The 11,039-nt window shown below is 45.3% G+C and overlaps 1 protein-coding gene across 1 annotated transcript in view; it reads left to right on the top strand.

Moving 5' to 3' along the window:
* The first annotated feature begins 1,978 nt into the window (after positions 1-1,978).
* The window catches only part of unc5db (unc-5 netrin receptor Db), a 162,237-nt gene continuing 153,176 nt past the window's right edge, over positions 1,979-11,039 (top strand). The window contains exon 1 of the mRNA XM_017451208.3: positions 1,979-2,498. Within this exon, the coding sequence (XP_017306697.1) occupies positions 2,417-2,498 (82 nt within the window). The 5' untranslated portion in view covers positions 1,979-2,416. The remainder of the gene's footprint in view (positions 2,499-11,039) is intronic.

Here is an 11,039-nt window from a genome sequence, read left to right as displayed (position 1 = left end):
TTCCGCCTCACTGAGTCATCGTTTTTGTCTCATTAAAACAGTTCTTAGCATCTAGTCATTATTTGGATATCACACAAAAAGACCTTCTTAGCAGACATTAATTTTTCTCTTCACTGTATAAATAGATGATAAAACTTCTCCTGCTTGTTTCTCCACACTGAAGTTTCACCTGAAATCAGCGAAATAGCTAACGCTGTTAGGCATCGCCCTGATAATCAAATGCAAGATCTTACAATCGTCCCGCTGGATCAAACTTAAAATCCTGTTTGCCTCGCGTTTCCATGACCAGTAATTGTTTTATGGCCTTCGCGAGCGCGAAACAAAAAGCAGCGCCTGAATGTTCTTCTTTGCATAATTAGGTTTGCAGCAAAATCTTGTGTTCCTAAACGCCATCGCCTATAAAAATGCGAGTCATGTTAACCGTTCGAATTGCTCCCCTAAATGTAATATCGCTTCCACACCTTATTGTGTGTTGAATATGCAAAAGAAGAAACAGTTTCTTTTTTTTTCTCTGTTGGAGATGAAGGTAAAGGTGATTATGGTATAGTAAATGGACTTCAGTACTGCTGATACATTATGTATGGTATAATAGTGGAGGACACCCACAAAAAAAACCATTCATTTACACAAAGGAGTTTCCAAACAATTACTATAATGTATGCGCTCTGTTCAAAGGCCAACATATTAAAAAATGAAAAATATGATTTTTTTTTTCTTCGCTCTCAATAAAGGAGGTATTGCATTTAGCCCAGGTACGAGGAAGAATGTAAGTTCTTACAATCCACGCACTAATTGCAAACATGGCCTGACCTAATCCTAAATTACTATACACAGCTGGTTTATTAACATAAGAATCAGTGTATTGTTTGTATATATTAGTGAAAACATTTCTAAGATGGGTTAACAGATTTTTTTTAATGTTTTCTTCAATTCAGAATTGAAAATGATTCTTAAATGTTTACCCTTTTTTTTTTTTTTTTTTTTTTTTTTTAAGTTATAAGGGCGAAATGGCACATGCACCAATTGTGAAGTCATCCATGAAAATCATTTTCTTTTATTATTTACTAATCCCATTTATCTTTATCTTGGCCAGCTGGTAGAAAGGACACAGTTTCTGAATTTTATGAATTTTGTGGAAATAACGCAACAGTACGGCAATTCGAAAAATCCCAAATGATTATTGACGGGATTAGTCAAGTAATAACGAAGCTGGAGAACAATTTACCAGCTGGCAAAAATGATCTAACTTGCCTGTGTTTTGGCAGGTGGTAGCTAAAAAAAAATAAAAATAAAGTATTTTTCAAATGATTTAGTTAGAGTACATATCTCACAAAAAATAAAAAAATTAAAATAAAAGATTTCTGAATATAATAATGAGTTACAATTCCTTAAAGTTCCCACAGCTTGAGAGCCGTGATTTCATTACATACGTTGATGCATTTCCTTTTGAATCAGGAAGTCAGAGTGACGGCTCTATATCCAAGCGACTGATTTACACAACAGGGAGACATCTGAGTGGTAGGTTAAATGATATCGCTTAATCTTACTGCCGTAGAAACCACGGCAGTGTATACAGGCATTCTCGATCCAGTCTCAGGTAGCCATTTTTTCCTCAGAGTGAGACACGCCCCTGGGGGCGGGACAAACACATTCTAGAGCGCGTTTAATTGGACAAACACAATGCTAGTACACGTTGAGTCATCAAAAAAAGTTTTAATCATTTTCCCCAAAGCGAATTAAAATGAGGATATCTCTAAAACTGTTCTTTTTGTATGCCCCTCCCCCCACCCACCAGATATAAACATTAAGGGGGAGTTACAAAAAGCTCTTTTAAAATAAATAAATAAATAAAAATAAAAACTTTTCGAAGTTTTAAAAGAAAGTTAGTTTTAAAGTGCTGTTCTGTTAATTTAGCCCCATTTCAATTCGCTGAGGTAATTTAATTTAACTTTATTTCGTTTCTCAGGTTGTCAGGTTTTTTTTTCTCTCTTTCTTTTCTTGTTGCTAGCTAACTGCAAAGTCAACGGTTTCCTTCACGCGCGTGCCACTGAAACAGCTGCAGCTGCTTCTGATGATGCTGATGCTGCTCACTGGCTGAACCCCGCCCACCTCGGCGCGCTATTGGCTAAGACGTGTCTCTCAGCGCCGCTCTCGTCCACTTGCTATTGGCTGGCTGTCCCACGTGTGACGCTTGAAAGTGCGAAGAGGCAGCTCGCGAGCCGGAGTTGAGCACTCGGAGTTGGGAGCGGCGTGATGACGGCAGTTGGATAGCTTCGGCTCGAGTATGTGAAGTTATCTTTCTCTCCTCCACCACCGCCCCCCTGATTTTCCTTTGGAAAACATTTCACTCAAGCCGCCGAGGCTTCGTAGAAAGAAGGGAAATGTTGCGAATTTGAGGAGGAGAAAGACCCCAGAGATGCGAGCTCTGAGTGCACGCGGTCGCTGTTGGGACGTCGCCGTGCTTCTCCTCCTGTGCGCGAAGTGCGCGTGCGGCCGAGGTAAGAACAGTTCTGGGGAATAAAACTGCGTTTTGTTTTTAGAAGAAAACAACAACAAAAAAACAACAAACTCAGTTGTTTGTAGAATGATTGCGTGGATGTGGAAATCACAGCAGTTCTTGATGATATAGGCATTCCTGAGTCGTTTATTAGAGCGCACGAGGACGTGCTTGTTTGGCTCGCGCGGGCTCATTTACGCATGATAAACTCATTGTGTAATATATCTGAACATCTTGCACAAATGTGGTCATGAACATGTTGTTAAAGCTGTGTGTGTATAATTTTTTTTTTTTTTTTTTACAATAAATAAATATTGATCTATGTGGTTTATAACATGCATATGTCTCGCGCATAGGAAGATGCAACAGGCGCGCGTGCACCAGCCCTCATCGTCCTTATGCATGTGGAATTAACCTTATTATATTATAGTGGTATGTTCCATCCTCCTTGTGTTGTGGTGCCTGAGCCACTGCAGTGCCTCCTCACCGGTGTTCAGATGGAGAATAAAGTCCTGCATGCGGATCGAACCCGAGTTGCACAGCGCACGCTGCTTCCTGCATCCATCACCATCACCACCACCACCACCGTGAAATACGTTATACTCCTATACAGTATGCAGCCAATACTCTGCGGGACCCTACAGAGCAAAAGCCCTTACAGCCTTGAGTGAACACCTACGGCGTTCAGTGTGTAAACGAGCCCCTCCTGCAGCGTTGCATTAGAGGAATGGGTTACTCTTGCGCTGTTGCAATCACACCCACAGTACGGAATTAAGAGCTCTAACGTCGCATTAATGAACTCTTAAAGGCGTGCGCCGAGGCCACGGGATCGTGTACGAGTCACGGGACATTTCATACAGTAGTTCGAGCTTTCAGACAGCATGACGCATGAAATGTATCAGCGGATGGAAAACAAATCGGGCGGGTTTTATTTTTATTTTTTTTCCCCGTCTCGCCGCTGCTTTTTATTGTTTGAGAAGCAGAAGGTCACTCTCCAAAGACTTAAATCAGAGAAGCGGTCACGTCAAACATTTCCCATGTAGGCTAGTTCTGAATATTTTTTTTTTCTCCCCAACGTTCAGTCTTGCGGTAGCCGAATTCCATTCGATGCATTAATCCAGCTATATTAAGATTTATTGGCGCAGACTGTCTTACAGATCGTCAACGTAAGTAGTATTCCAAGTGGACCGTACACTCGCTGTATTACATGACGGACATACCACACCGATTTTTCATGTAAAAAAGAGATCGGAGAAATCCCCAGCCCGTCCAGGATTTCGCGAGCGCGGAAATGGACGCGAGATCAAGCGAACGCCGCGATACTCGGAGGAGCTTGGGATTTTTTCAAAATCGCCGCAGGTTTTTCCGCCGGGTCACGCCGAGACGGGTTAGCCCTCTTCGATTCACGTGCGTCGCACGTGAGTGCAGCTAAAAGGGCTCTGCGAAACAATTCCGTGCGATTTGCGATTCCGCCAATTCAAGTAGTTCTCCATAAAAAAGCCTCAGCAAAATCGAGCGTTTTCGGAAATGCGACTGTGGGGGTGGGGGAACTCGGCGGAATCGAGAAATGAGAGCTCTCGATCACGTAGACCAAACGGAGCCTGATCGACTGGCTGTGCAGGTTGTTTCTGCACTATTTTGCACGGAAACAAGAAGGAAGAGAAACTCATGGCGGACGGATTGGTTAAGCAGACGGAAGCGGCGAGGATCGTCTGCTCTGCCAAGAGAACTGGAGCTATATGGGTATGACTCGACAAATAGTTTTATAATATAACGATGGACAGATAGAAACAGAAGCGATTTTATCGTGCTTCTCCGACGCTCATTCGCCGTTCTTCCTGGAAAACTTTTCCGAAAGCGTCCGTAGCGACGTGTCGGCGAACCGAGGGTTCACCCGATCAGTCCGCGAGAAGGAAACGATAGTCGGCTATTCTCGTTTGAGTCGGCTGCGTTTACTCCGTAGGTGGGCGGAGTCGAATTTTTAAGAATGGGAGAGGTTTAACTCTACTTAATGTTGGGAAGATACCCTTTGGACTAATGAAAGAAATAAGTCTGGGGGGAAATAAACATCCACTGCTTTCTGTAGCGGACTCGGTAGCCAATCACGTGCTGCGCTTGTGGAAGTTTTATAAGTGAAGGCCGCTCATGAGAAAGGACAGATTCAGTTTCCCCTCGCTGGGCTGATTAATGAAGTTTAAAAAAACAAAAAAAAACACTTCAAAATCCCCAGAACGTTATGCTCGTCAGAAGTGTTAAGATACTCGCGGATGTGTTTTATTTACAGCCATTAAGTGTTCCAGTTGTCCCCGTTCAGTCGTGCTAGTCACTTATCTGGACTTTTGTAAGCAGCACATTTTTTTTTTTTTAAACAGCACGCCCTCTGCGCTCGAGTGTTAAATGAAGCTTTTCCCACGTCCCCCCGCTGTGCCGAGTAACCTGCGGTCTAACGGTGCGAAGCGTTGATTTAACGTGCGCCTCGCGGATTAGCATGTATAGGGTCGGAATAATTCTTCCCGGGTTTAATGATCTCCAGTAGCGTTGATTTAATGCCTAACGCAGGAGGTAATGCCGCCGCGTTCGTGTTAATTCCTCACGGCCGGCGTTTAATTCAGCGACTTCTCCGCGTACGTTATAGCCGTCATCTCGCCTGGCTGGACCGCTTTCCCTTTTTTTTTTTTTTTTTCTAATCGCGGTGGCAAGCCTTATTAAAGCCCGGCTTCAGCTTCACACGCTTACAAAGCTTCAGGAAGTTTCCATGCACACGGATCGGATCAGTGTGAGGAGTGTGATTAGACAGTTTGGTTTGTTCTAAAATAGTTGTACATCTGTTTTCTGACTTAAAAAAAAAAAAAAAATTCACAGTTTTTTTTTTTTTTTTTCCCCCCTCACGTTTTTTTTTTTTTTTTTTCTCTCACATATGCAAGTGTGTGTGCGGTTGTGGAAAGATGGGAAAGGAAAAAACAAATCCAAACAACACCCTCAAGGACGTCGTCTTATCATGATCTCGGTGCAGGTTTATGTTTCATCCGAGGCCGGAGAAGGACAGCGTCCGGAAGAAGAGGATCGTACATGTGAACACGGCATGCCGGGTGAAGGTCGACTCCCTCCCATCCCCATACCCGAATCCATCACCTGCTCCAGTGTGTGTGTGTGTGCGCTTTCGCATTTACATTTAAATGAAACCAAACGAGCGAACAGTGGCAGATGAAATACAGTCGCGGCGCCGATAATAAAAAATAACAAAAATGTAAAAAAAGCACCGCCGCATTGTTTCCTGGAGGGCCGATCGCTCACCATTAAGCGGCATCACTTGTGTAATTTATGAGCAACAACGCCTCTCATTTATGCAGAGCGCTGGCATGAAAGAACAGCGGGATAAATCTGGACACCGACTTCTGACCTACACGTGGCCTTATCAGCACGCCGCGAGTGAGCGATGTCGGAGCATATCGGTGTCGCAACCCGGACGATTAGTCATATCTACTCCAAAAAAAAAAAAAAAACGAAACGGTGCAGCCTTCGAATGACCCCCATTCGTTTGAACGCCCACGCCTGGTCTTCTTTTCCCGGCTAACGTTTTCATAAGAAGATCAGCGTTAGATTAGCATCTCTGCTGCTATTGTCGCTCGAGAAGTGATGAAGCGTTTCATTAATCAAAGCTACGAGAGATTATCCGTCTCAAAACCCGTCTCTGTGGCTTTTTATTAACTTTTAGTTCCCCAGCGATAGGGGGCGGCTTGGAGGGGGGGGGGGGGGGGGGGGGGGGGGGGGGGGGGTGTGTGTTGTGAACCAAAGAAAAACATCCCAAACACATCCAATATCAGAGCTGAGCCATTTCTCAAAGCCCGAGTGTTGGCTTCTTGGGATTTGACCTCATGACCTTCAAGTCAAAGACACATCTTCCGTCACATCTGTAGCTGCCATTTAGGTTTATGTGATCCACTGGTCTGGGATTGCTCTCCTCTTCTTCTTCTTCTTTTTAAAGAACGTTGCATTTTATTTTGTAAACCTTTGACAGCGATATGAAGCTGAATTCACAAACGAAATGCATCTCGCTGGGATCTGGAACACGCTCGCAGGCAAAAAACAAACAAACAACAAAACAAAATGGAGATCCTTCCAGAAATCGAGCCGCGGAATGTACTTGCATGTTTAAAACTTTGGCACTTGGGACGGGAACCGCAGCCTGATTGGTTACAGCGATGTACGGGGGCGGGAACTTTTTACAGAGACTGCATAAGCAACACACGATCGAGCTATGTGCTATATTCTTGGCTGTTCTTCCGTACTTAGCTGCTTCATGCTACTGTGAAGTTTGTTTAGGCGTGGCGTATCTCGAATCAGTCGATCACAGCAACTTCCTGTTTCCAGGTCAACATCCAGAATCAGACCACGAGGACTTTAAACAGCTTGAGTACATACACGCGCTCCATTCTTATTCCGCCCCCGTCTCTGCCTCAGCGCAGCTCGAAACCATCCACTTATCATCGGGTTCGCGTGTTAGCTGCGTCTGCATGCGTGGGTTCTTCTGTCTTCCAGCTGTCTTTTTGTTGTTGTTGTTGTTGTTGTTGTTAAAATAAATGAATCTTCTTCAATCAGATCTGAAAAGCCACTAGAAAGGGGTTTGGTCTTGAGCGGCCGTGAGACAGGAGCACACGTAGAACACAACTTAAACGCGCACGTGTATTACTGTACCCACAATATTAACACCGCTACCATGAGACTAGCGTGCGTTTACTCCATTTATTCTGAGCGTGTCAGAAGTCTGGCGCTCGGACGTGTGAAGTCTCCTGCGGATGCAGCAGAGATGCAGCAGAGTTTGATGGAGCCGTGAAAAACTGTCGTCTGCTGTCATCTCCACTCACCTCTTTCCTGCCGCTCTCTCTCTCTCTCTCTCTCTCTCTCTCTCTCTCTCTCTCTCTCGCTCCCCTTCTCTCTCTCATTCTATCTCTCTCACCATCTCTCTCTCTCTATCTCTCTCTCTCTCTCACTCACCATCTCTCTCTCTCTCTCTCTCTCTCCCCTTCTCTCTCATTCTATCTCTCACCATCTCTCTCTCTCTCTCTCTCTCTCCCCTTCTCTCTCATTCTATCTCTCTCACCATCTCTCTCTCTCTCACCATCCCCCCCCCTCTCTCCCCTTCTCTCTCTCTCATTCTCTCTCCCTCTCACCATCTCTCTCTCTCTCCCTCTCCCCTTCTCTCTCTCTCTCATTCTCTCTCTCTCACCATCTCTCTCTCTCTCACCATCTTTCTCTCTCCCTCTCTCCCTCTCTCTCTCTCTCTCTCTCTCTCTCTCTCTCTCCCCTTCTCTCTCTCTCCCTCTCACCATCTCTCTCCCTATCTCTCTCTCTCTCTCTCATTCTCTCTCTCACTCTCACTCTCTCTCTCTCATTCTCTCTTTCTCCCTCTCTCTCTCACCATCTTTCTCTCTCCCTCTCTCCCCTTCTCTCTCTCTCCCTCTCACCATCTCTCTCCCTATCTCTCTCTCTCTCTCTCTTATTCTCTCTCTCACTCTCACTCTCTCTCTCTCATTCTCTCTCTCTCTCATTCTCTCTCTCTCTCATTCTCTCTCTCTCTCATTCTCTCTCTCTCTCTCTCTCTCTCTCTGCAGTCACTCTCAGTCTTTCCCCTGCCCTTCCCAGGACTATTGGAGATGATTACAAGCCAGCGCAAGAGATAAAAATCTAATAGAGGGTGAAAATCGATAACAAAAATATGAGGAATAGTGCACAGTAGAGGACGCTCGGGGTGTGTGTATGTATGTGTGTGTGTGTGTGTGTGTGTGTGTATGTATGTATGTGTGTGTGTGTATCTGACTTAAAGGGCGAACAAAGTATGCTATGCAAGGGACTGTCTTATCTATTTGTCTGTGTGTCTGTCTGTCTGTCTATCAGTGAGTAACTGCAGTGGACTTTATTACCTCATCATTGTGCCAACAAAGGGATCCGTCTGTCTGTCTATCTATCTATTTCTCTCTGTCTGCCTGTCTACGTAATAACTGCATTGTTCTAAAGTAATTATTGTGCAAGCAAATGAGTCTGTCTGTCTGTCTAGTAACGGTAGAGTAGTTATTTATTTAGGAAGTAAAATGTATGTGCAGAGTTTCTAGAGTAACAGGATGTTTCAGGAAAAAAAGAAAAGTCCTTCATCAGCTGTGCAAGCAAAGAGTCCTGTCCGTCTGTCTGTCTGTCTGTCTGTCTGTCTGTCTGGGACCCACTGTATATAGAAACCCGTGTATAATATCTTCACTTTTCCTAGACAGAGAGCGAGACAGGGAGCAAGAGAGATGGGGATGAGGGTGGTCGGGGAGGGTTGGGGGGGGTGGGGCGGTGGTTGGGGGGTTATTTGGATGGCTTTGACCTTCACTCCTCACACGCGACATTGATTTACAGCAGTATTGCTGGATAGCAAGTCTGCTTATTAGAGCTGATGGAGGAAGGGGTGTGTTTCATCCCAGTATTGTCCTTGGTGAAGTGTTCTATTTCCAGACGACTTGATATAATCAAAACAACAACGTCTCCATACAGGACATGTGACGTTAATAAAGGGAAATTAAAAAACAACAACACCATGAAGTGTGTTAGTGAGGGGTCGGGCCACCAACAAAAATGGTGTCGATACTCTAAGTCTCCAAAATCTCCCAAACTGGGGGGAGCTCCGGCGACGATGAAGGTCACAGCATCCTCCAGGTAGCCCTCGTGGCCCAGGGATGTGGGCGGAGTCATCCTTGAAGAGACCACACCCACCAGGATGGAAACGCTTCCTTACAGGATAAAGGTGATGGAGACAAGTGAATAAAAACCCCAAACAATCCCGGTGAGAAAAAATAAATGCTCCCCTCTGCCCCCAGCGTGCATACATGTATCTTTCCCTTTCCTACATATCCCATAATCCAGTGCGTCAGCAGCCTGTCTGTAAAAGCCAGGCGGTTGTTTCGACTCGAGATTCTGATGGTGCAGTCACAGAACGTTCATGCGGTTTTCCCCAGTGCCACATTATTCCATCTCGCCTAAAGGACCTCTGGGATTAGCGCCCATTAGCATGTGTTGGTATCTTTGTAACGGCGTGACACTTTGCAGCCTTCAGAGAGTGTCGCAAGCAATCCCTTTACTTCAGCACACAGGCCGAGACGGCGTAAGGAGCAAGGCGTCGAGGCCTTGAGTTTCAGACTCCTCCAGAATCTCCGTGTGTGTTGATTACTGTATCCTTTACCGGTGTCGGTTTCTGAACCCAACACTGCCGCGCCTCGAGACACTCGAGAGTGGTCCATCGCCCAAACACAGGCCTTTTAAAGTTTGAAACGAATGAATGGGATCTAATTGTTCTAATTTTCTCACTTTTGAGAGAGCAGTTTTCCCGTAGGATCTCATCCCCTGTCAGCATTTATTACGTTGAAAGAGTGTGGAACCGGAACAATCCATAACCAAATTTAACCAAAGAACAACGGATTTTCATGAAAACGAGGTTCGGAACAATACGGAAATGTGCGGTAAGACTTTCTGTAACGAGACGGAGAAACCGCAGCGTAAACGTAGACGGACTAACTAATCAAGCGCTGACCACGGAACAGGTGCACACACTAGAGGAACAAACCAATGACATGAAAGGAGCAGAGACAGGACCAAAACAAACAGAAACGCACGGAGATCAAAGAATAAGCGCAAGCGGTGTTTACAACAGTCGCGCAGCCTAACGGCTTTCTGAGCAGTCGCGTGCCTGCGCTGAAAAAAATGGAGGGTCCTAGAGTGTGATTTAGGGCGAGTCTAGAGAAACAAAAGACGTTAAGAGATGGAAATGCATTCTAATTAGTGTGTGTATATATATATATATATATATATATATATCTTTAAATTGGTGACTACCCATGATACCATAACCACCCAAATCCTTCCTTGGACATTAGTGGAAAAACGCTGAAAAACCGGAGACGGTAGGTCACGACTGGTTTCTCACACGACTAGCGCCCCTCCAAGCGAGCGCTGTTTCCTGAGCTAGTTTACAACGTTTTTTTTTTTTTTTTTTTTTTTTTCCTTCCTTTCTTTCTTTCTGCAGATGGCGCTCAGCAGATGAGCTTTTTATCAGCCTTGTTTATCAGCTCTCAAACCCAGCCCTCGTCCAAGCCGCAGCGTTATTTACAGCTCTGCGGAAAAACCCCGCCACTCTCCCATAACTCGGTTTACACACACACGTCATAAAAGCCAACGAGAAACGGCCCGAGGGTTTCTTCCCCTCGTTCACGTTGATGTACGAGTTTGCTCGGACCTTTACGAGGTTTTTTCTCCCCCCCCCCCCCCCCCCCCCACCATCCGAGATCACAACGGCACCTGAAGTTGTGCAGCGACTCTCCCTCACACGAGCGAGAACCCCTTGCGCTCCTCAAGGCTCGGCAGGTGAACGAGGGACGGCGCGGTCTCTTCTCCACCTTGTTCAGTTTCGCTCAATGAGGTGTCTTTATGACGCCGAAGGTGTAAACTGTTACAAAAAGCGCTGGAACTTTTTAACCCGAGTGCTTCGGTTATTACCGGGCTTCTTTACACGAGA

The sequence above is a fragment of the Ictalurus punctatus genome, chromosome 22, assembly GCF_001660625.3.
Source record: "Ictalurus punctatus breed USDA103 chromosome 22, Coco_2.0, whole genome shotgun sequence".
In the NCBI taxonomy this organism is placed as follows: domain Eukaryota; kingdom Metazoa; phylum Chordata; class Actinopteri; order Siluriformes; family Ictaluridae; genus Ictalurus; species Ictalurus punctatus.
Note: the sequence above shows the minus strand (reverse complement) of the source record. Positions and strands in the feature narration are given on the sequence as shown.